We start from the raw sequence: 27,731 nt of genomic DNA on the forward strand, positions 1-27,731 counted from the left end.
TACATTTGTATTGCACTGTATCTGAAATGTATACATTTACTATGGGTACACTAAAATTATTCCTAATTTTAGACAGCGTCCCTATTTTTGTCAATACCGAAACATAATAAAAAATCTGTAATAAATAGGAAACAACTAAGTATTCTTCATTTTTGTTGATTCAACATAAAATAATCCATTTTATTATTTTTTTTGGTGCCTATATTAACTTTTTAGTAATTTCAGAACTATAATTTATTCCCTATTATACTCTAATTTATGCAACTAATGTAAAAATCAATCACTTTTTTTTCTTTGCTAAATGTTAAATATTGAAGATTGTTGATATTCATAGAATAATATGAAACATGTCCCATCCTGGTCACCATAAAATTAAAATTAAAAAACTGTGTTTCGGTTGTGACCTGATGTTTTGGTAGTGACCTTATTTTCATGGAACACCCTTTATTTATTTGTTGTCGCGTCAAATCACTTAATGACACTTAGCAAGTATGTTCAGGTATGTTCAGTTTTTAGGCATGTTGTGGTCTGGTGTACATTCACCTTCAGTTTGACATACAAGTTGGAGTTGTTTTCCTGCAGAAGGTCTATAGCTCTTTCTGTGCTTTCTTCCATGACCTATGCTGTTTTTGACTTGCGTTCCATCTTGCACGAGTGTAACTTTTCTCCCTGTCTGTTAAGTCTTTTACATTTTTAAATTTTCAACTATTGTAGCCCATCCTCCTCAAAGTTTGATGTGTTGAGCATTCTGAAATGCTATTCTGCTCACTACAATTGTACAGAGGGGTTATCTCCATATACTTTATCAGTTCGAACCAGTCTGGCCATTCTCCATTGACCTCTATCATCAACAAGGCATTTCCGTCAGCAGAACTGCCGCTCACTGATGTTTTTTTGTTTATGGCACCAATCTGAGTAAATTCTAGAGACTGTTGTGTGTGAAAATCCCAGGAGTTACAAAAATACTCAAACCAGCCTGTCTCATCATGCCACGGTCCAAATCACTGAGATAACATTTTTTCCCCATTCTGATGGTTGATGTGAACATTAACTGAAGCTCCTGACCCGTATCTACATGATTTTATGCACTGCATTGCTGCCACATGATTGGCTGATTAGATAATCGCATGAATATGTACGTGTACAGGTCTTCCTAATAAAGTGCTTGGTGAGTGTATGTGTTATGTATATGTATAAATTCTGTATATTTTTCAAGTCTTTATATTTTCAAATAAATTCAAGAACATTTTAATATCACTACCAAAACAAATATGTCAATACTAAAACAACCATAGCTTGTTCGGTAATGGCAAAACAAATTTCGGTATTGACTGTTTCGGGTTTGACAATACATGCTAATCTTGCCCTTATATTAAAATGGCAGCACAGTAGAAGTCTAGACATCACTCATTTGAACAAAGGAAAGTCAAGTTAAGTCATTTTTACTTGTATAGCGCTTTTCACAACACAAATAGTTTCAAAGCAGCTTTACAGAAAATCATGCATTAACAGAAAATGAAACTGTAATGTCTATAAAGTCTTAGAGTCATCATTGTGTAGTTTGATTAAATATGATTGTAAATAGTGTATAAAAATAAATAATTAAATAATTATATAATAATTGTATTTATAACACCAGTGAGCAAGCCGAAGGCGACTGTGGCAAGGAACACAAAATTCCATAAGGTGTTGGTTCCCTATCTGTCACTTACTGAGGGGAACTGGCCCCCACAGTGAGCCTGGTTTCTCCCAAGTTTATTTTTCTCCATTAACATCATGGTTACTTGTGTAACCTCCGTTCCCTGATGGAGGGAACGAGACGTTGTGTCGATGTAGTGACACTAGGGGTCACTCTTGGGAGCCCGAGACACCTCTGGTCTTTGATAAAAGGCCAATGAAAATTGGCAAGTGGTATTTGCATGCCACTCCCCCGGACATATGGGTATAAAAGGAGCTGGTGTGCAACCACTCATTCAGATTTTCTCTTCGGAGCCAAACGGTCATGCTCATTGAGCTGAATACTACTGTTCATTCACCTCTGCTGGATCTGACGGCGCATTTCAGCGGCTTCTCCCTCCTCTGCACTGGTGCACTGCAGAGAACGCCCCTGGACGCTTCGGCAGAAAAAAACTAGAGAGTATATTTTCTGAAAGAGTTTTTCCCCTCTAAAAGAGTATATATTTCTCTAAAAGAGTGCACACACGGAATGTCTTTTTAAAGACGCGTCTTTTTAAAGATGCCTTTCCGATTGTGTGTTATTCCTGATTGCGGTCGTTATCTCTCAACTTCGGATGGTCATGTTCGCTGTCTTTCTTGTCTGGACGTGACACACACGGAGGCAGCGTTTGCGAATGGTTCATGTTCTCACTGTGAGAACATGACCATGGCAACGTTGCGTCGCGGCTTGCTTTCGTAAGATGAGCTCGCCAGCTTGTCTCACGGTGAGTCTGGCTTCTTGATCGGAGCCCGTGAAGATGATGAGCTCTCAAGCGCAGCATCGGAGAGCGGGCTTGTCCAGTTGGACGCAGATCCTCAGCTGGGCTTCCCCAGGCCGATGCCGAAATGACGGACATGCTTTCCCGGGCGGCCGCGAGCGTCGGGTTAGAGTGGAACCCTCTGCTCTTCCCTGAACCCTCGCGGCTTGATGATTGGTTTCTGGGCTCGTGGCGCCGCTCAAAGCAGCCACGCCCCGCTCCAGTGCCATTCTTCCCGGAAGTGCATGAGGAGCTGACGAAGTCATGGGAGGCACCTTTTACTGCCCGGCCCCAACTCTGCAGTTCCCCCGCTCTCATTACCCTCGATGGCAGGGCGGCCAAGGGCTATACGGCGATTACCCCGGTGGATAAGGCGCTCGTGGTGCACCTATGCCCGCAGAGCGCCACCACCTGGCGTGGACACCCTAAGCTCCTGTCCAAGCCCTGTAGGCTCACGTCATCCCTGACAGCTAAAGCCTACAGTGCTGCTGGACAAGCTGCCTCTGCCCTGCACACCATGGCTCTCCTGCAGGTCCACCAAGCCAAGGCGCTGAAAGAACTGCACGAGGGTAGTTCCACCCCAGATTTGATGCAGGAACTGCGCTCGGCGACTGACCTCGCTCTCCGGGCGACGAAGGTCACGGCGCGGTCTCTCGGGCTGACGATGGCCACACTAGTGGTCCAGGAGCGCCACCTTTGGCTCAACCTGGTCGAGATGGGCGAGGCCGACAAGACGCAGTTCCTTGCTGCCCCCATTTCCCAGGCGGGCCTATTCAGCGACACCGTCGAGGACTTTACCCAGCAGTTCTCGACGGTGAAGCAGCAGATGGAGGCAATCCGGCACATCCTACCCCAGCGCGGCTCAAGATCCTGCACCCCATCTGCTCATCGCCAAGGGTGTCCCCCTGTGGTGACTGCACCGGCTCCGCCGCAGCCCGCCCCTTCAGCCCGGCCCCAGCGTGGAGCCCACCGCAGGAAGCCGATGCCACCCATCTCACAGCCGGCGCCCACGGAGGTCCTCGAAGCGCCCCTGAGACGGGCGACCCAGGGACGAGGGAACCCACTCATGTGGAGCTGGTAAGAAGACCACTCCATCCCCCGGTGGAGGGCCGGATGGAAAATCTTTTGTTGCCTTTTTGTTTGATTTTGCCGCACGCCCAAGTGGCTGCGGTACCTAACAGTTCAGCAAAAGAGCGACTTCCTTCCTCCCTGGGTCACATACCTGGTGTGTACGGTCGTCACCACGACTACCATCCACGGGCTTTTTCTTGCAGGATTGGCACTCCAGCGGTGGCCTTTCCGCCCCTGAGCGCCCAGCTGTGGCACACAGCCACCCCCGATGTGGCAGTCTCCACGGGTTATGAGGACAGGCCTCTTCCTCCCCTGTCCCAGGCTGTTCCGGGGGTGGTCACAAGGAGCCAGGTAAGTGCTTCGATGTCCCTAGACTCAGCACGGCCACGACATGCTATGGCACCTCGTGCTCTGCCCCACCGCGAGGCCCCACCTGCCAGTACGTCCGACGACATTGTCCCCTTGGTCCCCCTCGCGCGGAACTTGGACGCGTGGCTCGCGCTTTCCAATCCGTCGCGATGGCTGATCCGGACCGTCCAACTCGGCTACGCGATTCAGTTCGCGAGGTGCCCGCCCAGGTTCAGCGGTATTCACTTTACCTTGGTCAAGGGCGAAAACGCTGCCACCCTGCGCACGGAGATCGCTACCCTCCTACAGAAGGACGCGATAGAACCTGTCCCTCCAGCTGAGATGAAGAAAGGGTTTTACAGCCCCTACTTCATCGTACCGAAAAAGGCGGTGGGTTGCCGCCAATCTTGGACCTGCGAGTACTGAACCGGGCTTTACACAGACTCCTGTTCAAGATGCTGACGCAAAAACGCATTCTAGCAAGCGTCCAGCATCAAGATTGGTTTGCGGCGGTAGACCTGAAGGATGCGTACTTCCACGTCTCGATGCTTCCTCGACACAGACCCTTCCAGCGGTTTGCGTTCGAGGGTCAGGCGTATCAGTACAAAGTCCTCCTTTTCTGCCTGTCCCTGTCTCCTCGCATCTTTACGAAGATCGCAGAGGCTGCCCTTGCCCCGTTAAGGGAGGTGGGCATTCGCATTCTCAACTATCTCGATGACTGGCTAATCCTAGTTCACTCTCGAGACAGGTTGTGCGCACAAAGGGACCTGGTGCTCTCGCACCTCAGCTGACTAGGGCTTTGGGTCAACTGGGAAAAAAGCAAGCTCAGAGCATCTCTTTTCTCAGATTGGAGTTGGACTCAGTCTCCTTGATGGTGAGCCTTACGAATGAGCGTGCCCAGTCGGTGCTGGCCTGTTTGAAGTCATTCAAATAGGCTCCTGGGGCATATGGCATCCTCGGCGGTGGCCACCCCGCTCGGGTTGATGCGTATGAGGCCGCTTCAGCACTGGCTCCAGACTCGAGTCCCGAGATGGGCATGGCACCACGGGACACATCGCGTGGCCATCACGTCAGTCTGTCACCGTCTTTTCAGCCCTTGGACCGACCTCTCGTTTCTACGAGCAGGTGTTCCTCTAGAACTGGTCTCCAGGCGCGTCGTGGTTACGACAGATGCCTCCAAAATGGGCTGGGGCGCTGTTTGCAACGGGCAAGCAGCCGCCGGCCTCTGGAGGGCCCACGACTGCATTGGCACATCAACTGCCTCAAGGTGTTGACAATTCTGCTCGCCCTGCGGAGGTTCCGGCCATTGATCCAGGGCAAGCACGTGTTAGTTCGGACAGACAGCATGGCAACGGTAGCATATGTCAACCACCAAGGTGGTCTGCGCTCTCGTTGTATGTCACAACTCGCTCGCTGTCTCCTCCTCTGGAGACAGCAGCACTTAATTATGGCATATCTCGCCCGGAACATGCCGCCACCGGTAGGGCTACGAGCCCATTCTACCAGAGGTGTAGCGGCTTCCTGGGCCCTGGCCAGAGGTGCCTCTCTAACAGACATTTGCAGAGCAGCGGGCTGGGCAACACCCAACACCCTACAACCTCCAGGTGGAACCGGTTTCGTCCCAGGTAGTGGCATGCAACACAAGCGGATAAGCCCGGGATAGCTGGTCGGGTGTATCGCTTGCACATAGCACCTTCCACCTCCCTTGGAGCTGAAGATATGCGCCATTAATTCCCAGTAGTGTTCACAAACTTTGTTCCCTGGTTGACTTCCTCCGAGCCCTGTAGCAGTCGAGTTTTTGGAGAGACTCGCTGCCGGCCCAGTACACGTGCTAATTAAGAGTCCTGTTCTGGGGTAGGTGCTCCACATGTGGCGGTTCCCTGTAAGGCTAACCCCATGCGATATATATCTTCCGCTAATTCGTTTCCCTGTTGGCAAACTGCGTCTTCCTTGGGCAGAGCCCCTCTGCATGTCTCCATGTTTGTAGTAACTCCTCCCCCATTGGGCAGGATCTACCTTGAAGACTCTCCACATGGTTGGAAAGACCATGTGACGTATTCTTCCACTTAAATATCCCCCCCTCTCTTTGGGCGAGGTGTGGTCTCCGCTGTGTCTTTGCCTTGGGAGGGACACCCCCCGACTAGACCTGGCGGCCCAGTCGGATAATCCCCCTTCTTTTTTAGGGAGTGGAAAAAAAGAAGGGGAAAAGAGGCCACGACTGGGTTAAGCCTGTCTCTATCTTTTGGGCAGTCGACTTGTCCCCAAAAAGGGCCGTTAGACACTCATAACTATGTTGGGGGAGGTTACGTGTTGACCTGGTGTGCTGGCTATGAGGCACACAGTAGTCTGCCACCACACACCGCAAGTTCACGTAACACAGTTCAGCCAGTTGTGGCGTTTCATATAGGGACCCCTAGTGTCACTACATCGACACAACATCGAGTGAGTGACAGATAGGGAACGTCATGGTTACTTGTGTAACCTCCGTTCCCTGATGGAGGGAACAAGACGTTGTGTCTCTCCTGCCACAACGCTGAACTACCCGCTGAAATGGCCGGACCTTATATCGGCTCCTCAGCATAAAACCTGAATGAGTGGTTGCATACCAGCTCCTTTTATACCCGTATGTCCAGGGGAGTGGCATGCAAATACCACTCGTCAATTTTCATTGGCCTTTTATCAAAGACCAGATGTGTCTCGGGCTCCCAAGAGTGACCCCCTCAGTGTCACTATATCGACACAACGTCTCGTTCCCTCCATCAGGGAACGGAGATTACACAAGTAACCATGATGTTAATGGAGAAAAATAACCTTGGGAGAAATCAGGCTCACTGTGGGGGCCAGTTCCCCTCTGGCTAACATCATGAATATAATGCTAAATATTAGTTATTTATGTGCAGTGCAAGTCATGGTTTAAAATTAGTAAACTAAGTAAGTGTTAAGGGCCAGTGTTTAAACAAAGATTTTGTATGACCTGTAAGATTAATGACTAATGTCTTTGAAGTTCATCCTGGATTAACTGCAGAAGTTCACATAGATGCATTGTCCTTTTAGTTGGCTGATGAAGGGTTTTGTTGGCAATTTATTGATAGTCTATATATTCCATTTTAAGAGAGTAGTCCATCATTAGACAAAGGTGATGCAGGTGACCAGTGAGATGCTTCGCAGTTCAACTGGCAGGTCATTTTGGTGAGGTCTATCCTAGGTCCAAGGTTCAGGCAATGGCATATGAACTGTCCCATGTATTATGGTTGGAGTTGGCTTCAGTTATTTGGAAAGTTACGAAAAACACATAATATTTCAAACATCACATTTTGTGTTTTATAAGACTAAAAACAAGTTTGGTAATTACAATAAGATGCACAACTTGCATAATTTCAGTAGTTCACAAATGACAATAGTCATACTGTTCATGTGTTACACTTGCTATAGTTTACTTCCATGCTGCTTCTTAGTCAAATAGCAATGTCAAATGTAAATCAAGTCAATCACTGAAACATCAGCGCCACCTTGAGTAAGAAATAGCATGTATAATATGTGTGTACATGCATATGATACTGATAATTCACCATTGTCACACAGAAAATCAATGTGATATAGGCACTTGTATGAATATAGTACTCATGTGTCTTGTAATAAACAAAGAAATAGATATCATGTGATAGTAAACTTATATAGATATGATTTATCATAAAAATATGTTTTCTGGAAATGCAACAACAACAACAACAACAACAACAAAAAAGCAACACTATTACACACCTAGGGTCTCTAATTATCCTATACACTTTTGGTACTTTGGCGGAGACCTAGCGCATGTGGAGGCTTCACGCTATTTTCTGTGGCATCCACGCATAAATCACCACCCGCCCCACCGAGAGCGAGAACCACACATTATAGTGACCCAGAGGAGGTTACCCCATGTGACTCTACCCTCCCTAGCAACTGGGCCAATTTGGTTGCTTAGGAGACCTGGCTGGAGTCATTCAGCACACCCTGGATTCAAACTCACGACTCCAGGGATGGTAGTCAGCATCAGTACTCGTTGAGCTACCCAGGCCCCAGGGTAGGTCATTCTTGAAATACCCTCAGCTTAAGCAAGGAGGGTCCTTCCTCTCAAAGATACATTTCTCTGCAACCAGTAATGGAATTTCTTCTTTGCCTTTCCAACCACTGGGTCAAAGTTCAACCTACATCTGACACTTTCATCTTTACATAAAACTATGCCTAAATATATCACCTGTGACTTAACTGGGATACCATACAGAGAGGGAGAGGGGCAGGTTTTAAAAGCGAGTGGATGAGGACCCTGGTCACTAAAGACCCGAGGTATGCGTTTAAGGGTTAAACCAAAGTGGTTCTAGCAAGTCAGTCCACTGGCGGCCATCTTTGGGACGCTCTCGGGAGGCTATTTCCAGTCATGCCAGTGCAGCTCCTATCTACTTGAACGTGGAAAGACCTAAATCTAAAAAAACGGTTGGTCAAGATTACGATCAAAGAACATATTTAAAATCAGCAATAAAATCTGACAATACTGGTTTCATAAATTGTGATTCGTTACCTCATTTTACGCTAAAAACACGATTTTCCCGGCTTGTATAGCTAATGCGCATGCGCATCCTCGAGTTGATTGACAGGTTATGCCTGTATATAAAAGGTGATTGGCTCTTTTAACTGTAAGGCAGGACTTCCTTTCTACATCCGTTGGGCGCTTCTTGGTTGAGCGTTCCAATTTCTCCTATTCATTTTAATAGAAGAGGCCCGTCTCTGCTGAATAGTCTCTGGTTAAACTAACCTTAAGCATATGCTACAGAAATATGACTAGACTAACTGTAGCATTCCTCCGCTCAACAGATGGCGCCCGTTCAGTTTTACCGTGACAGACGAAGCAACGAGGAAACTTAGACGCTGTTTACATCAGATGGGAATTTGGTGAGTATCAAATGCTGGAAATTAAATACATTTGCTGTTATAATTTTCATTGTGACGTGTTTTATTGCAAATGTTGTATATATGAATTGTTCAAATAGTAAAGTGGTGTGTTGTTTTGATGTTTTTTTTTCCATCTGGTTTGGTTATTTAGACACGTCTCAGATATCGACTGATCATCACACTCACATACATGTACAATGCCAAAAAACACGTCAGAGCCATAGTACTTTATGCTAATGTTAAGGCACTTGTGTTATTTTTAAGAGTCTTTGTGATACATCATTCTTACATGTATCTATATATGTTTTCTCTATCTTTGTTTCCTGCAGTTCGGTTTATTGATACTTACTGACATCATCTGGAGCTGATCTTAAACCAGCAGAATGGTATGCACCCTATTTTCCCTTGAGCTTTTCCACTGTTGTTTGATTTCACTTTTCTATCATAAATATTAGTTGTGTTAATGCTTCTTTTTGGTTCTAGGGTGAGAGAAAAGGAGTGAACAAGTACTACCCTCCGGATTTCGATCCAGCCAAGGTGAGAACGACAAACAGTTTCTCCATTCAGTGGACTCAGTCTGACAGGAGTGTTTTAGAACAGACCTGTGTGTTAAAATTATTAAGATGTGTAACTGTCTCACACTCATATGACAGCATGGCTCGATCAATGGCTACTGGAAAACCCACCCGCTTCGGGAACGAGCCCGGAAACTGTCTCAGGGCATCCTCATCATCCGGTAAAAAAAACACCCCCCCACACACATGTACTCATTTATAGGGATCTTTGTCTTTTAAATGGCTTTGACTGTGTTTATATTGTCTTATTCTTTTAGATTTGAGATGCCCTATAATATTTGGTGTGATGGCTGTAACAATCACATAGGCATGGGTAAGACTTTGAACTTGTGCTGTCAACACAATGACATAGATAGATAGGTAGGTAGATTGATAGATAGGTAGGTATGTAGATAGATTAATAAATAGGTAGACTGATAAATAGGTAGGTAGGTAGATTGATAAATAGTTAGGTAGATAGATAGATAGACTAATAGGTAGATGGTTAGGTAGATAGATTGATACATAGATAGGTAGAGAGATAGATTGATAAATAGATAGGTAGGTAGGTAAGAGAGAGAGAGAGATAGATAGATAGATAGACTAATAAATATGTAGGTAGATAGATTGATAAATAGATAGATAGATGGGTAGGTAGGTAGATACATAGATGGGTAGGTAGGTAAGAGAGTGATAGATAGACTGACTAATAAATAGGTAGATAGGTAGATAGATTGATAAAAACATAGGTAGGTAGGTAAGATAGGTAGGTAGATAGATTGATAAATAATAGGTAGGTAGATAGTTAGTTAGGTAGGTAGGTAAGATAGATAGACTAATAAATAGGTAGGTAGATAGATTGATAAATAGGTAGGTAGGTAGATAGTTAGGTAGGTAGGTAAGATAGACAGATAGATAGACTAATAAACAGATAGGTAGATAGATTGATAAATAGTTATATTAATAGATAGTTAGGTAGGTAGTTAGTTAGGTAGGTAGATAGATAGATTGACTGATAAATAGATAGGTAGGTAGGTAGGTAGATTGATAAATAGTTAGGTAGGTAGATTGATAAATAGGTAGATTGATAAATAGTTAGGTAGGTAGATTGATAAATAGGTAGGTAGATAGATAGATAGACTAATAGGTAGATGGTTAGGTAGATAGATTGATACATAGATAGGTAGGTAGGTAAGAGAGAGATAGATAGACAGATAGACTAATAAATATGTAGGTAGATAGATTGATAAATAGATAGATGGGTAGGTAGGTAGATACATAGATAGTTAGGTAGGTAGGTAAGAGAGCGATAGATAGATAGATATAGACTGACTAATAAATAGGTAGGTAGGTAGATAGATAGATTGATAAAAACATAGGTAGGTAGGTAAGATAGGTAGGTAGGTAGATAGATTGATAAATAATAGGTAGGTAGATAGTTAGTTAGGTAGGTAGGTAAAATAGACTAATAAATAGGTAGGTAGATAGATTGATAAATAATAGGTAGGTAGGTAGGTAGATAGTTAGGTAGGTAGGTAAGATAGACTAATAAATAGGTAGGTAGATAGATTGATAAATAGATAGGTAGGTAGATAGACAGATAGATAGACTAATAAATAGATAGGTAGATAGATTGATAAATAGTTATATTAATAGATAGATAGGTAGGTAGTTAGTTAGGTAGGTAGATAGATTGATTGATAAATAAATAGGTAGTTAGGTAGGTAGGTACTGTAGATGGATAGATAGATAGGCAGGTAGATAGATTGATAGATAGGTAGGTAGGTACTGTAGATGGGTAGGTAGGTAGGTAGATAGATTGATAAATAGATAGGTAGATAGATAGGTGGGGAGCTAAATTGAGAGACAGGTAGATGAGGCCTCTGCACATGCTCATGGTGGATGAATTGAATGTTAACTAATGAGTGAATTTGTTTTCTTGCTGCAGGGGTCCGATACAATGCAGAGAAGAAGAAAGTGGGGAATTACTACACAACTCCAATATACAGGTGATGTAGCATTCAGATTTCTTGCAGTTTGATTAGCTGATGCAAGGTACAAACCCAACATCTCATCTCAAACTGTGAGCTTCTGTTTGTCTAACCACAGGTTCAGGATGAAGTGCCACTTATGTGTGAACTACATAGAGATGCAGACAGATCCAGCCACCTGTGATTATGTCATTGTAAGTGGAGCCCAGAGGAAAGAGGAGAGATGGGATATGGCTGAGAATGAGCAGATTCTCACTACTGGTGCGAAACACGCACACACAGACACACTCTTATACAGTGGCTCCAAAAAGTTTTCTGTATGAATGTTATTAAATTATATAGCAAAATACGAAAGCAAGTGGCATCTGCAAACAAATGATGCTGGACTTTTTTATCACAACCAACTTTGTTGTGGTGTAAATAGTGGTTTACACCTTAATTATGAAGTTATTTGATTTGTTTTAATGTTTATGTATCACAGAGCACAGTGAGAAAGAGAAGCTGGAGACGGATCCCATGTATAAATTAGATCATGGGGGAAAAGATAAGGAGAAGCTACGTGCCGCCATACCATCTCTCACTGAGCTTCAAGAGCACCAGTCCGGCTGGAAAGACGACTTTCAAATCAACAGCACACTCCGCAGGAAGTTTAGGGTGTGTACATGTTGGCCACTTCAGATTTGGTCAGATTTCGGTCCCTTATGAAGCATTTGTGTGTTCATTTGTGGTTTCTATTTGCAGAATGAGAAGAAAGTGAAAGCTGAGGAGGAGGAAAAAGACAACGCAGTGCGACAGAGGACTGGTCTGTCCATCCCTTTGTTACCGGAGAAAGAAGAGGATAAGAAGCTAGCCTCACTGCTCACCTTCCAGAGCCCAGACTGTAACCTGCTTGTTTACCTTTCAGAAATGTTTTTTTTTTTCATTGTTATAGAATTTTTAATTCAATTGATTTCAGTTTTATTCTTTACCTGGCATTTATTCCATATTCCTTCTCCAGCATATGAAGACCGACAGCACACAAAAAGGCAACAGATATCATCTCGTTCTTGGTTTAGTAGCCCCTCCTCAGCAGCAGGGAGCGCCGCTGGAAACCTCTTGCAGAAGTTAGGCCAGCAGGGTCGAGGAGCAGCTGTTGCCAAAGCACTCGGCTCTTCTACGCCTATTTCTCACATCCTTGTACGCAGGAAGTCAGAGGGAGGCAAGACTGAAAATGGCAATAATACAAACTCATTGTGTGCTAAATCTTGCCCTGATGTAAACTTAGCCAATATGGACACTGAAGAGTGCAACGACACAAACAAATTCAGAACCCAACACGCTCTCTTTCCTCTCACAAATTCGGGGGATGAGAGTAAGGACATAAAAACTCAAAACTGCATTACAGAGACATACAGAGGAAGCACATCAGAACATTGTGGGAAAGAGGAGAAAAATGGTACTGGTTTATGTTCTGGAAAGTCTCTGGTTGCAGATTACAGTGACTCAGACTCTGGCAGTGAGGTCTGATGTAGACTGAAGATTAAATTAAGGCACTGCTTTAGTCATCTTATGGTAACATTTTCTGAATTGAAGAGTCTGTGAGTTCTGTTTTGGCTACGTGAAGCATTGAACATTGTGTTTGTTCTCCCTTTTCACATAATCTTTATTAGTGGTGTTTGCTAATGCAAGCCTCAGTGGTTAAATTAGGATTTTATAGATTGGGGAACCCTAAAATCATGCGAAATATGACATGACATGGTGCACCACCACCACTAACTGTTATGCAAATAATATCATTTGTAATGCAATATATGTATAAAAAGCGGTGCAAAATAAAAGCAATTTCACTAGACAGGTGGATCCTACAGTGTATTTTCTAGTAAACAAATATTTCTAAAATGATTAAAAAAAACCATACAAAATAAAATAGAGTATGCACATAAATAAATATACACATAATTGTGAAACTTTTAAAGCGTGATGATCTACTATGGTCTTTATTTTTCATGCGAGTGGTCCCGGATTCAAAACCTCCCCAGTAGTCGGTTACCCACCTTTTAATTGGTTTGATTTATATGGAACAGGATCAGGGAGCAAGAAGTGGAATGCGTGTCTGTATTCAGAGTTGTCCTGTCTCGTACAATTCCAGCACATGCCACGCCATTACCAGCATCTGCAACTGACTAGAGCACCGCATAATTAACTTCAAAGATTTTTGTGCAAGTACGCACTCTAAATGAGGATGGAATGTGTGATATGGATCGAATGTAAACTTTATCGGAGCACACAAGACATGGAATGGATTAACAGATCCATCAAAATTGAATTTATTTATTAATTTATTTGATCAAAGCTGCTGGTACCCAATTCCGGACCGTTCCAGCCCAGTTTAACTTCTGCATATGAATTTAAGTAATTCTTTAGTGAAAATATAGACGTCCATTTCACGTTTATGAGCACTATGAGAGAAGCTGGTTCACAGTGGCTCCTATGTTTTAGCTAAAAATAACACAAATTCCTTCACAAAAATGGGTTTGGGATGACATGAGGGTGAGTAAATGATGACCGAATTTTCATTTTGGGGTAAATTATTCCTTGGCTAAAAACCTCGGACTGAAGAAACACTCGAGGGGGACTAATATTTGTGTGATGAAAGTTCAAGTAGGTATAGCTGGAGGCAGGAGATCTCCAAATGAGGGTGGAATCTCCAAAAGAGGGCGGAGTTAATCCAAAAGGGGGTTGTGCCAACTCCAAAATGGGGCGTCACTTTCATGCAAGGTTAGCAAGTGGGTATAGCTGCAGGCTGGAGATCTCCAAATGGGGGCAGAATCTCCAAAATAGTGAGTGGTTTCTCCAGAAGATGGTGGGGTTAGTCCTAAAGGGGGTTGTGCCAACACCAAAAGGGGGCGACACCTCCACAGATGGTTAGGGAAAGGGTTAGGTAAGGAGCTCTCTATATCTTTGCTAGTGATTTGGAACTCTGGCTGCAGCTACTGTATATCCTTCTTGAAAAGTTGGCAACTCTACCAACTTTGATGCTTTACAGATGAAAAGATTGACAGTAAAACTCGGAGATGTACATGTGTTATCAGGTTTGGTTTTAGGGCATAAACCAATTGCAACATTACAAACATTAATGAACAAAATCACCATGAAATGAATGAAAATTAATTGTCATAAAAGCAATAGCAATTATGTCGCTGGGTCAATGGTTTCATCTCAAAACACTGAAACTCTTACTTTTAACCCTTCGTGCTTACTGCACAATGTTTCATTGCACAGTGATGTTTTTGCCCCGTTTGACATTAAAAGTGAAATTATCTCTGTACATCCAGTGGTCAAATGCTGATTTAGACGGCTCCATCTTCACCTGGCTAAAGACGAGTACTCGGTCGGTGTGCAATTTCACAACCCTTCCCCTCTCCCTCTCTTCCCAAAGCACTCGAAGAGTAACTGCACGTACATGGTAGGTAGGCTGATTTACCATGAAAAATTTAAAGATTTAAAAAAGAGAAAAATGACAGTGATCAATACGTTATGAACAATTTACTGCCATCGCCTAATTAATATTTAATCATCTAATCCAGGGCTACTCAACTTTGGAAAGGTCAGGGGCCGCAATGCTGGATCCCTGTACCCTCGAGGGCCGCACTCTTAATTTGTATGATTATACACTGTGTGTGTGTGTGTGTGTGTGTGTGTGTGTGTGTGTGTGTCTATATATATATATATATATATATATATATATTACACATTTGTGCTTAAAAGTTTGCATGCCCTGGCAGAAATTGTGAAATTTTGGCATTGATTTTGAAAATATGACTGATCATGAAAAAAAAAAACTGTATTTTATTTAAGGATAGTGATCATATGAAGCCATTTATTATCACATAGTTGTTTGGCTCCTTTTTAAATCATAATGGTAACAGAAATCACCCAAATGGCCCTGATCAAAAGTTTACATACCCATGAATGTTTGGCCTTGTTACAGACACACAAGGTGACACACACAGGTTTAAATGGCAATTAAAGTTTAATTTCCCACACCTGTGGCTTTTTAAATTGCAATTAATATCTGTGTATAAATAGTCAATGATTTTGTTAGCTCTCACGTGGATGCACTGAGCAGGTTAGATACTGAGCCATGGGGAGCAGAAAAGAACTGTCAAAAGACCTGCGTAACAAGGTAATGGAACTTTATAAAGATGGAAAAGGATATAAAAAGATATCCAAAGCCTTGAAAATGCCAGTCAGTACTATTCAATCACTTATTAAGAAGTGGAAAATTCGGGGATCTCTTGATACCAAGCTAAGGTCAGGTAGACCAAGAAAGATTTCGGCCACAACTGCCAGAAGAATTGTTAGGGATACAAAGAAAAACCCACAGGTAACCTCAGGAGAAATACAGGCTGCTCTGGAAAAAGATGGTGTGGTTGTTTCAAGGAGCACAATACTTGTTGATCCCTCTCCAAACATAGCACTTATGGTTGTGACCATAAAGCTCTATTTTGGTCTCGTCACTCTAAATTACAGTGTGCCAGAAGCTGTGAGACGTGTCAAGGTGCCGTCGGGCATATTGTAACCAGGTTTTTTTGTGGCATTGGCTTCTTTCTGGCAACTCCAACATGCAGCTCATTTTTGTTCAAGTATCGTCGTATTGTGCACTTTCACTTTCTGAAAAACTAAACAGGTGCCACATTGTGATGATGTAAAAGTGAAAGTGGAGATTTATAGTAAAAAGGACATAAATATTGATCTGTTTCACACCCACACCTATCATATTGCTTCAGAAGGCATATATTTAACCACTGGAGTCTTATAGATTACTTTTATGCTGCTTTTATGTGCTTTTGTGGAGCTTCAAAGTTCTGGCCACCATTCACTTTGTGTGGACCTACAGAGCTGAAATATTCTTCTAAAAATCTTCATGCGTGTTCTGCAGAAGAAAGAGTCATACACATCTGGGGTAGCATGAGGGTGAGAAATTAGAGAATTTTCATTTTTGGGTGAACTATACCCTTTAGTAATTATTTTAACCATAGGGGGTGTAACAGTTCGATTTTCTGATACAGATCAGTTCTGTTGCCACAGTGATTGTCAACTAGCAAACCATGAGTGTTCAAAATCACATACACCAGAGATGTGTTCAAAACAAGAGATATATCTAATTAGCCCCAAAAGTCCTTCAGTGACTAGTCATAAAGGTTTGTTCACCTCCCTTAGTGGTTTGCGCCAAAGTAGTTGTCGTCACTGCAGGAAGTTTATTTAATTTTTTTCACCTCACAATTCATAGAGATTTGACAGGCTGCTGATAAATATATGTTTCTGATGATGATATCGCAACACGGGCCACAAAAGCTCTCTCGAGGGCCGCATGTGGCCCGCATGTTGGGTAACGCTGATCTAATCCATAAAAAGTAACTGTAGACTATGAGTATTTAAAATTAAATGTAATCCAATTACAAGTACTTGATTTTCATAATCTGATTACGTAATTTAGATTACATTTAATGTTACTACCCAGCACTGACTATGCATTGCACAAGAATTTATCAAAGTTTCAGGATGACAGTGGGCAGGGGTAGTTTAGTAGGAGGAGGGCTATTTGTATACTTCAGCTCTGCTGTTGTTGTGGCCTCATTATTGTGAGTGGTTACTCCAGTTTGAAGATGCAGTTTCTTCCACTGCTGTTATGGATGGCATTGCTCTGTCACATGTCCGATGCCCAGGTTTTATCTCGAACACGGTGTGTTTAACATAACTATTCATGTACAAACTGCTGTTTCCCATTCCTCTCTTGTTATTACAACATTAATAATGCATGAACTTTATACTTCTCTTAAATTGATTTTTTGTGTGTGAATGAACAGCAGGAGGACAGTATGGAGACCTCATGTACGATTAAGGTATGTATCTGTTTTGTATCCTATATATTGGGCTTCTGAGGGAGGTAAGTTGAAAATAAACACTTTTCTTTATGGGTTGTTTTTGTTCTGTAGTAAATGTTCATTGTCATTATTTTCACATTGGTGCAATTACAAATAAATTTGCACATACTCTACCTGTGGTATTACACAGTAATGCAAGTAATGCTTGTTTTTTATTTAGTTTGTCTGGTGTTTAAAATCTGACAGCGGTTCAAATAGGGTTCATCTGTAACTGAGTGTGTTATCTGTGTTTGCAGTGAGCCGGTCCCTGACCTGTCTCCATCGTAAGTACACAACCTCCTTGTCCTATGCCCGTCATATAAACGCACACAAACATGCATAATCAATACAGAGAGCAGGTATTTCCACATGTCTGTTTTCTTTAGTGCAATCAAGAATCTACCTTGTAACTTTCAAATACCAGGACTATATATCACAACTATGGACTAAAACACAGACATTTTATGCTCATTTCAATGAGCTAAGGTGATTGTCTGGGGTATATGTGAAACCTTTCATTTCATCTGTTTCTTTCTGACAATTCATTGACTCTGGTTTTTATATATGTATGTCTCAATTCACCTCACTTGTTTATGTAAATAGTCTTTATGTTTCTGAAAATATACTTACCAATCACATATCTGTTGTCATACTGAGTATCTGTCTTACACACAGTACATTCACTTTTTGGCCAGTGGTTTCCTCCCTAATATAGCTTTATGTGGCATATGACCTGGTTTTAAACACTAGGCACTGTTACATATAAGAACTGATCTTAAAGGAATAGTTCACCCAAAAATGAAAATTCTCTCATTATTTACTCACCCTCATGATATCCCAGGTGTGTATGACTCTCTTTATTCACCAGAATATTTTTTGAAGAAAAACAGAAAAAAAAAAAAATCTTAGCTCAGTAGGTCCTTAAATAGCAAGTGAATGGCTTTTTTTTTTTTTCTCTCTTTGAAGCTCCAAAGATCACAGACAGTCAGCATAAATGTCATCCATAAGACTCCAGTGGTTAAATGAATATCTTCTAAACAATCAGAAGATGGGGACACAACCCATGTTTTTTAGTGGTGTGTTAAGATCCAAGAATTGTGGTTAAAGGTTCAGAGTTTTATGTGTGACATATTGGGCACTCAAATTTCCTTTTGCCTTAGACTCTGTATTTTAGGCAATGGGGCGGCCATCAATATAGGGGATAAACGCATAAAAAATTGGGTCCTGACCAGTGTTATGATTGGTAGACAGATCGTATTAAGGGGATGGGAGTTGGCTGGAGCGCCCTCATTTCGGGAGTGGTGCGTGGAGATGGGGAGGGTGGCAGCTTTCGAGGAGGTGTCATGTAGAAGGCTGGGGATCTGGGGTTCGTTTGTTGGGAAATGGGGCAGTTATTTGCTGTTTTTGGGGGACTCTCGGGGAGGGGCTGTGGAGAGAGAAGCATAGTTTTAAATGTGTATGATTATATATATATTATTTTTTGTAAACTTTTTCTACTTTTGTGTGTGTGTGTGTGTGTGTGTGTGTGTATACTTATATGTGACCACAGGGATGTTCGTTGAGGGTCAGGGTGGGGTTGGTGGAGGGGGAGGGGTAATAGTGGGAGTTAAATGTTGATTCAGTGTATATGTTTTGTTTTTCTTTAAACTGTACGAATCAATAAAAAATGTTAATTGGAAAAAAGAAGCTAAAGTTCAGCTAAATGTTTCACCATACTTCCCACATTAAAATGTATTAGGTAAATGTATTTTAATGTTGAAGGATATGACTTTGTGCATCAGTAATCATTATTTTAATGGCTTTGCAATGCAAGCATAAAGGATGTGAATATGAAAAATATATATATAGGGGTCCCCCATCTCTTTATTCACCAAGGGGTCCTTGGACTGAAAAAGTTTGGAAACCCCTGATCTAAATAATCAGTGATGGAATTTTGTAATCAATTATAATTACTATAATAATATAGAATGTATTGCATGTACATGGTTTATCCATGCAATTTTAAAGGAATATTTCACCCAAAGATGAAAATTCTTTCATCATTTACTCACCCTCATGATATCCCAGATGTGTGACTTTCTTTCATCTGCTAAACTCAAATGAAGATTTTTAGAATTTCTCAGCTCTTTTGGTCCATACAATGTGAATGGGTGCCAACATTTTGAAACTCCAAAAATGACATAAATCAACACTAAAGTAATCTATAGACTCAAGTGGTTAAATCAGTATCTTCAAATGTGATATAATAGGTGTGGGTGAGAAACAGATCACTTTCACATTCTCCTTGTGTTTTTGGTGATTCGCATTCTTCATGCAGATCGCCCCCAGCTGGGCAGGTAGAAGAATTTCAAGCAAAAAAGGACTTAAATATTGATCAGTTTCTCACTCACACCTATTATATCACTTCTGAAGACATGAATTAAACCACTGGTGTCTTATGGATTACTTTTACAATGCCTTTATGTGCTTTTTGGAGTGTCAAGATTTTGGCACCCATTCACTTGCATTATACTGACCTACAGAGCAGAAATGGTCTTCTAAAAATCTTAATTTGTGTTCTGCAGTAGAAAGAAAGTCATACACATCTAGGATGGCAGGAGGGTCAGTAAATGAGAGAATTTTTATTTTTGAACTATACCTTTAAGACATTGAATGTAAAAACTGGTACCAATATTCCACTGTTTGTGGAGTGTAAATTTTCTCTTCAGTTACATTTGTGTCTTCAGCATATTTTAGAAAATAATTATGAATAATACAAAAACATTTGAATCAAAATGAATTATGATGATCAAATGTAAGATTTTATGATGCATTGCAATTAAAAACATTAAGTAAAGAATTGTAATCGTATCAAATTGAGATATTCCTGAAACAACATCGTTGTTGATCCTGGAACAACATTCCCATAAACCAATCAGATTTTAGGGTTATGTTTAGACCTACTAAAGCTAGGGTTGGGGCTGCAACAAAATTTGTATCAACATTTGATCTTTTATTTTTTCATTATGCCATAAAGTTGTCATTTTACACGTACATAACTTTTTTAAAAACAAACAAACAAAGAAACATTTGATCCTAGTCCATTGTACTTATGTGTTTGTGGGGGGTAGGGTTGTTGTGACCTGTCATGTTACCACCAAACAAGGAAACTGCCCAAATTACAGACTGATCTCACAGTGAATTTGGATACAGTAGTTTAGGGTTAGGTTAATCACCCAGACGTCTATATGATGTGTGAGTTTACATCTGGAAGACGTATTTTTTGCTCATATGCAATACGTCTATAAGACATTTCCTTTCAGCTGTCATTGAGACATTAAGCAGATGTCTTTGAGATGTTTATGATTTAGATTGTTTGTTTGTAAATCTGATCTTTTTAAGATGTTTAGCAGACGTTAATTAGATTGCGATCTGGAAGACATTTTTTATGTTGTTTGCTCATCTGCAATACGTCTACAAGATGTTTCCTCTCGGATGTCAAAAGGCATATGATGTCTCAGATGTCATTGAGACATGTATAGTTTAGAGTGTTTGTAAATCAAATCTTTTTAAAATGTTTAGCAGATGTTAATTAGATTGCAATGCTTTCCAGATGAAGACATCTAAAACAGACATCTCGGAGATGTACCTGTGCTATCTGGGCTAGGATTAAATGGTTACATATGTTGTGTGTCAGGTTTACTCTTCTGACTCCAGCAAAGCTGAGGACTGGAACAAAACAGAACATCCTACTAGAGGGCCACAACGTGAACCAGGTTATAAAGGTCTCAATCAAGATCAGTGACTACCCGGTTACATCTGTTCTGCTGGAGGACTATGTCATCCTCAGTTCAGGCAACAGCTACAGCGCTCTTAAAACTATTGAGGTCAGCTCTCTGGAACTAATGTGCATTTGACTATATCTTTTCAAATGTTGAAAAAATTACTTTTGTTGTTGGTTAAAGTTCTCACTTGTATGAAGATATGTTGGTTTGTAATTCATGTATTTATGGGTAGTTATCATGAAATACATTTGGTGATTCACCCTGAGGTGTGACATGTGACTTTGGATTTAGACTTCATCTAAAACAATTCAAACATTTAGTAAATTATTGTATAATTATTATGCCTACAATTGTTATGACTATATTAACTGAGAGACTGCATTTATCGTACTTTTAAGAATTCATTTTTCACACTGCAGGACCCTTTAAAATGAACTAGTTCAGGTAAAAAGGTGATTAAAAATGGTGAAAAAACTTCACATAAAGCAACACATAAAATATACACTTTCCCTCACATTCATATCACTATAAAAAATTGCTGTAAATTTCCTAGTGTCATTCTTAAATACAATTTGTTATTAAAAATGTTGCATTCTGGGAGATCAAGAGCAGGTTCACTGTGAAGTGACTAGTTTTATGGTAAATAACTATTGTTTGCAAAGCATTAGGGTCAAATGAAAATTCAAACTACAAAAATATTTAAAAATAAAAACATGTACAAAAGTTTTTATTCAGACTTAATAGAAGTCTTAGTTTAATTTAGTGTTGTTGTTTTGTTATCAATAGTTGTGCTTTGTTTATAGTCGCCATTATGGTGATTAGCGTTCTCCTAAGCTGGCACCTTGGACCTTCTTTATTCTTATATTATGTTCTTCCAGCCAGTCAATTTGTTTAAGTAAAACATGAGTTGTTGCACTGTGCTACTTGGAAGACAAATTCTAAGGTCAGACTGAATGTCTGATCCTACCTTTCAAATGGCACTATATGTGGCAATAGTGATGCATTACACATAAAAGCAAAAACAATAAAGGATATTTCAGCAAAATTATATCAGCAAATTGAGTGTTTGATGTTTTTGATGAACTTACAGCATAACACGAATTGTTAACGAGACACACCGAGAAATCAACTCTCGGCTCATAACCCCAATTCCGAAAAACTTGGGACAGTATGAAAAATACTAATAAAAACAAGAAGGAGTGATTTGTAAATTATAATCACCCTTTGCTATATTGAAAGCATTACAACTACACATGATATGTTTTTCCTTTTGAATTTCATTGTTTTCTTTTTTAAATGTACAGTAATTTCAAATCAGATGATTGCAACACGCTCCAAATAATTTGGGACAGTCGAGTGTTTATCACTGTGAAACAACACCATTTCTTCTAGTAACACTTATTAAGCATTTGGGCACTGAAGGCACAAGCTAGTTAAGTTTAAAAAGTGGAATTTTCCCCCATTCATCCATTATGCAGGTCTTCAGCTGCACAGTTGTACAGGGTCTTCGTTGCCGGATGGTGTGCTTCATAATGCGCCACACATTCTCAATTGGAGATTGGCCTGCCTGCAATCCTGACCTATCTAACACCCACACTCTCATCTTCACAGCCATGCACTTGTAATCTGGGCAGTATGTGGTTTGAAGTTGTCCTCCTGGAAAATGTAGGGACATCCCTGGAAAAGACGGTGCTGAATCGCATTATATGCTGCTCTAAAATTTATGCATATCTCTCTGCATTAATGGTGCCCTCACAGATGTGTGAGTTACCCATGCCATGGGCACTGACACACCCCTGGCCCATATAGACACTGGGTTTTTGACCTGATGCTGATAACAGCTTGGATGGTCCTTTTCCTCTTTGGCCCGGATAACATGACAGCTGTGTTTTTCAAAAACTATTTGAAATGTGGACTCATCGGTCCAAAAAACACAGTCCTGTTCTACTTTCCATCTAAGATGAGCCCAGAGAAGTCGGCAGCACTTCTGGACAGTGTTGATGTATGGCTTCTCCTTTAAATAAAGTATTAACTAAAAATATCTGTGGATGCAGCGGTGAATGGTGTTGACTAACAAAGGTTTGCTAAAGTTATCCCAAGCCCATGTTCATGATATCCATTACAGATGAATGATGTTTTTTAAGACAGTGACGTATGTGGGATCAGAGATCACATGCATTCAGAAGTGGTTTTTGTCTCGCCCTTTACGCACCGAGATTTGACCAGATTCCTTGAATCTTTTAACTATATTGTGCACTGAAGAGGGTGAAATCCCCAAAACCCTTCCAATTTGTCTTTGGGGAACGTTGTTCTCAAAGTGCTGGATTATTTGCTGAAGCATCTGTTGGCAAATTGACAAGTCTCAAACGATCCTTGCTCTTGAAGGACTATGCTGTTTTTGGAGGCTCCTTATATACTATGACACAATTGCATAACCTGTTTAACATCTCCTGTTTCACATCGCCTTGTTATTTCAACTCGTCAAATTGTTATTAGTCTTAAATTGCCCCGTCTCAACACTTTTTTTGGAGCGTGTTGCAATCATCTGATTTGAAATTACTGTACATTTTCAAAAAACTATAAAATTAACAACATAAAACATCATATAATGTGTAGTTGTATTGCTTTCAGTATAGCAAAGGTTGAATATAATTTACAAATAACTCTTTTGTTTTTATTAGCATTTTTCATACTGTCCCAACTTTTCGGAATTGGGGTTGTACAAAACACAACAATGATGACAACTAACAAACATACTTTTACGTACAAAGTAAAAGCTGAACATTCATACACAAGTAACTTAGACAGCAATCAAAATAAACTAGTAAATATTAAAAAATCTAAGTAATTTCTTCATTACGCAGTGCATGCTGGGAACTTAGCTTTTAATTTCAATTTAATTTACTACTGTTAATTTAATTGTATACTGTAGTTGTAAAAACAGTATCTAGCTGTTAATTTCAGCAACAGCAAGACACCGTTAATTTTACAGTAACTTGCTGGCAACCCTGCTGCCAGTTCTTTACTGTTTTTTGACAGGAAAATCTTTAACAGTGTACATTTTAACCTAACATCCTGATTTAAAAAAGTGTACGATTATACAAGTAATTTTCTAGTTCTTTTCTAACATTATAAAACTGGTCTTTTGTCAGATCAATCCAAATATGGTAAATGCTGATGAAAAGAAGATGAAATATGTGCAGCTGGTTGCTCAGTTTGGTGATTTTCATCGAGCAGAGCGAGTGATAATGGTGTCATTTCAGTCTGGATACATTTTCATACAGACTGATAAACCTGTTTACAACCCTGGAGACACAGGTCAGCTCTCACATGCTGTTGAGCACTTTTCATATCAGTCATTGATAAACAATAATAAGTGTCCATGTCCATTTAAACCACACTTTCCTTCTCTCTCTGGAATCTCTCAGTGCGCAGCAGAGCTTTTGTATCCAATTCTGAATTCTGTGCTTTCGACAGAATAATATCTCTGGAGATTCAGGTGATTGGCTCTTCTATTAACATCATTACTGTACTGGCACAATTAGATTTTTCTTCCTCTTCTTCTTTTTCCTGCTCTTCTTCCTTCTCTTCTTCTTCCTCCTCCTCTTTTTCTTCTGTCTCCTTATTTTCCTTCTTCCTCCTCCTCTTTTTGTCTTCTACCTATTCTTTCTTCGTCCTCCTTTCTGTTTCTTCTTTCTTCTCTTCTTCTTCACCCTCTTCCTTTTTCTCCTCTCCTTTTTCTACTTCTCTTCTTCTTTTCTTCTTTTTCTTCCTCTCTTCTTATTCTTCCTCTTCTCCTTTCTGTTCCTCTTCTCCCTTTCCTCTTCTTTTTCCTCTTCTTTTATTCTTCCTCCTCCTCTTTCTCTTATTCTTCATCCTCCTCTTCGTTTTTCTACTTCCTGCTTCTCTTTTTCCTTCGTCTTCTTTTTCTTCATCCTTCTCTTCTTTTTCCTCTTCTTCACTTCACTTCTCTTCCTTCTTCCTCTTCTTTTTATTCTTCCTCTTATTTATTTTTATTTTTCCTCATTTTCTTCCTCCTTTTTTCTCTTCTTTTTCTTCTTCCCTTTCTCCTTTTCCCATTTCTTCCTCTTTTTTACTCTTTGTCTTTGTCTTCTTCTTTCCTTTTCCTATTTCTTCCTCTTTTTCTTCCTCTTTGTCTTCCTCCTCCTCTTCCTTTTTGTCTTCTCTTCTTTCTTCTTCCTCTTCTGTTTCTTCTTTCTTCCTCCTCTTCTGTTTCTTCTTTCTTCTCTTCTTTAACCTCTTCTTTTTCCTCTCCTTTTTCTACTTCTCCTCTTCTTTTCTTCTTCCTCCTCTCATTTTTTCTTCTTCTTCCTCTCCTTTTTCTATTTCTTCCCTTTTTTTCCTTCCTCTTCATCTTCCTCCTCTTCTTTTTGCCTTCTTTTCCTTCCTTTTTCTCCCCCTCTGGTTCTTTCTTCCCTTCTTTTTCTCCTCTTATCTTTATCTTCCTCTTTCTTTTTCATCTTCCTCCTTTTCTTGCTTTGAATTCTTCTTCCTCTACTTCTTTTCTTCTTCCTCCTCTTCTTTTTCCACTTCTTCTCTATTATTTAATTGTTTATTTTATACTATTCATAAAATTACCATCACTTCTTATTGTTTTTTTTAATTGCCATATGGAACAATGTTTTATGGTGTAATGGCACTTGTTGGTAGAGTAACACTAAACAATAAGGTTCCATTTGTTAACATTAGTAAATGCATTAGGTAACATGATCAAACAATTAACAATATATTTGTTACATCATTTATTAATCTTTGTTAATGTTTATTAATAAAAATACAGTTGTTAATTGTTAGTTCATGTTAGTTCATAGTGCATTAACTAATGGTAACTAACACAACTATTGATTTGAAAAATGTATTAGTATATGTTGAAATGAACTAAGATTAATAAATGCTTAATAAGCATTGTTCATTATTAGTTCATGTTAACTAATGTTGTTAACTAATGTTAACAAATGGAACCTTATTGTAAAGTGTTATCATTGGTACTCTGTTTCAGAACCCATATGGTATAGCAGTACACGGTACTGCAAAAGCCAAAGCAATTGATGGGATACTCTCAAACACCTATTCCCTCTCTACTGTGGCCAAGTATGCATAGAACTGTTAATTTGTGTTTCATAGACTTATACTAACATCTATAATTAATTACACAATTATTATGTGTATAATGATAATTTTTTATAATGTAGTTATACATGTATGATTTATAAATGTATGATATAAATATCAAATAGAATAAAATATATATTCATGTTATAATATTATATATTTGCCAAAATATAATAAAACATCGAATTATAATAGACACTTATTTCATTTTCCCAGTTCATTAGATGTGTAGCATCGGACTAATTATCTTTTCATTTCTTAGAGAAGGCAGGTGGAAAGTTGTTGCAAAGTTTGACCAGGGAAAAGAAAACGCATTCAGTAGAGAGTTTGAAGTAAAGAAATATGGTAAGCCCTTCATACACACTTTTGCTTTTATCAGATTACCAATTTTTCTCTGTGCAGTCCTTTATCTACTGTCATGCCTAGCTTGATTAACTCCATTTCACTTTGTTCCCAAGTACTGCCAGCGTTTAATGTCACTCTAACACCAAAGAAATCCCACCTCAGCCTAGATGAGGAAAAGTTGGAGGTAGAAGTCACAGCCAGGTGTGTTTCACTTCATATTAAAACAACAATCCGTATTTGCTGAAACATCACTTCCTGAAAGATGGCTTCAAAGTTAACTACTGAATTGTTGCTTTTCTGTCTCCTGCAGCTGTGTGATTTGTGACAATGTTTGTTATTTAAAAACTTTTGACACTGGGGCCTGGGTAGCTCAGCGAGTATTGACGCTGACTACCAACCCTAGAGTCGCAAGTTCGAATCCAGGGCGTGCTGAGTGACTCCAGCCAGGTCTCCTAAGCAACCAAATTGGCCCGGTTGCTAGGGAGGGTAGAGTTTCATGGGGTAACCTCCTCGTGGTCGCTATAATGTGTGGTTCTCGCTCTCGTTGGCATGATGAGTTGTGTGTGGATGCCGTGGAGAATAGCGTGGGCCTCCACACACGCTACGTCTCCGCAGTAACACACTCAACAAGCCATGAGATAAGATGCGTGGATTGGCGGTCTCAGACGTGGAGGCAACTGAGATTCGTCCTCAGCCACCCGGATTGAGGCGAGTCACTGCCACCACGAGGACGTAGAGCGGATTGAGAATTGGGCATTCCGAATTGGGGAGAAAAAAAAAACAACTTTTGACACGTTCCTTCTTTTTTTCCACATTTTATAATAAAATTCATCAAAACTATGAATTAATACAAAAAGAAGTATGAGTAGCTATGCAGTGACCAAAAATGTTAAACAAATCAAAACTGGGGCCTGGGTAGCTCAGTGTTAAAATATGCTGGCTACCACCCCTGGAGTTCGCTAGTTCGCTAGTTCGAATCCCAGGGCATGCTGAGTGACTCCAGCCAGGTCTCCTAAGCAACCAAATTGGCCCAGTTGCTAGGGAGGGAAGAGTCACATGGGGTAACCTCCTTGTGGTCGCTATAATGTGGTTCGTTCTCGGTGGGGTGCGTGGTGAGTTGAGCGTGGTTGCCGTGGTGGATGGCGTGAAGCCTCCACACGCGCTATGTCTCCGTGGCAATGCGCTCAGCAAGCCACGTGATAAGATGCGTGGG

At 40.5% G+C, this 27,731-nt stretch overlaps 2 protein-coding genes across 3 annotated transcripts in view; both read left to right on the forward strand.

The window, feature by feature from the left end:
- Window positions 1–8,588: 8,588 nt before the first annotated feature.
- On the forward strand, window positions 8,589–13,201 carry yju2b (YJU2 splicing factor homolog B). Its single transcript, XM_051694914.1, has 10 exons — window positions 8,589–8,825; window positions 9,155–9,211; window positions 9,309–9,362; window positions 9,479–9,561; window positions 9,658–9,713; window positions 11,328–11,388; window positions 11,489–11,631; window positions 11,852–12,024; window positions 12,112–12,250; window positions 12,368–13,201. The coding sequence occupies exons 2-10, from the start codon at window positions 9,209–9,211 to the stop codon at window positions 12,874–12,876; spliced, it is 1,221 nt and encodes a 406-aa protein (XP_051550874.1). The 5' UTR covers window positions 8,589–8,825; window positions 9,155–9,208; the 3' UTR covers window positions 12,877–13,201.
- A 3,756-nt stretch (window positions 13,202–16,957) lies between these two features.
- The window catches only part of LOC127438855 (complement C3-like), a 44,394-nt gene continuing 33,620 nt past the window's right edge, over window positions 16,958–27,731 (forward strand). Inside the window, exons 1-9 of one of the 2 annotated variants that reach the window (XM_051694766.1) lie at window positions 16,958–17,095; window positions 17,220–17,255; window positions 17,534–17,560; window positions 20,953–21,142; window positions 24,193–24,358; window positions 24,469–24,539; window positions 26,061–26,152; window positions 26,436–26,518; window positions 26,632–26,719. In XM_051694766.1, coding sequence (XP_051550726.1) covers window positions 17,019–17,095; window positions 17,220–17,255; window positions 17,534–17,560; window positions 20,953–21,142; window positions 24,193–24,358; window positions 24,469–24,539; window positions 26,061–26,152; window positions 26,436–26,518; window positions 26,632–26,719 — 830 coding nt within the window. In that variant the 5' untranslated portion in view covers window positions 16,958–17,018. The remainder of the gene's footprint in view (window positions 17,096–17,219; window positions 17,256–17,533; window positions 17,561–20,952; window positions 21,143–24,192; window positions 24,359–24,468; window positions 24,540–26,060; window positions 26,153–26,435; window positions 26,519–26,631; window positions 26,720–27,731) is intronic. The other variant, XM_051694767.1, reaches the window with a different exon arrangement.

The sequence above is a fragment of the Myxocyprinus asiaticus genome, chromosome 50 (genome assembly GCF_019703515.2).
Source record: "Myxocyprinus asiaticus isolate MX2 ecotype Aquarium Trade chromosome 50, UBuf_Myxa_2, whole genome shotgun sequence".
Lineage (NCBI taxonomy): Eukaryota > Metazoa > Chordata > Actinopteri > Cypriniformes > Catostomidae > Myxocyprinus > Myxocyprinus asiaticus.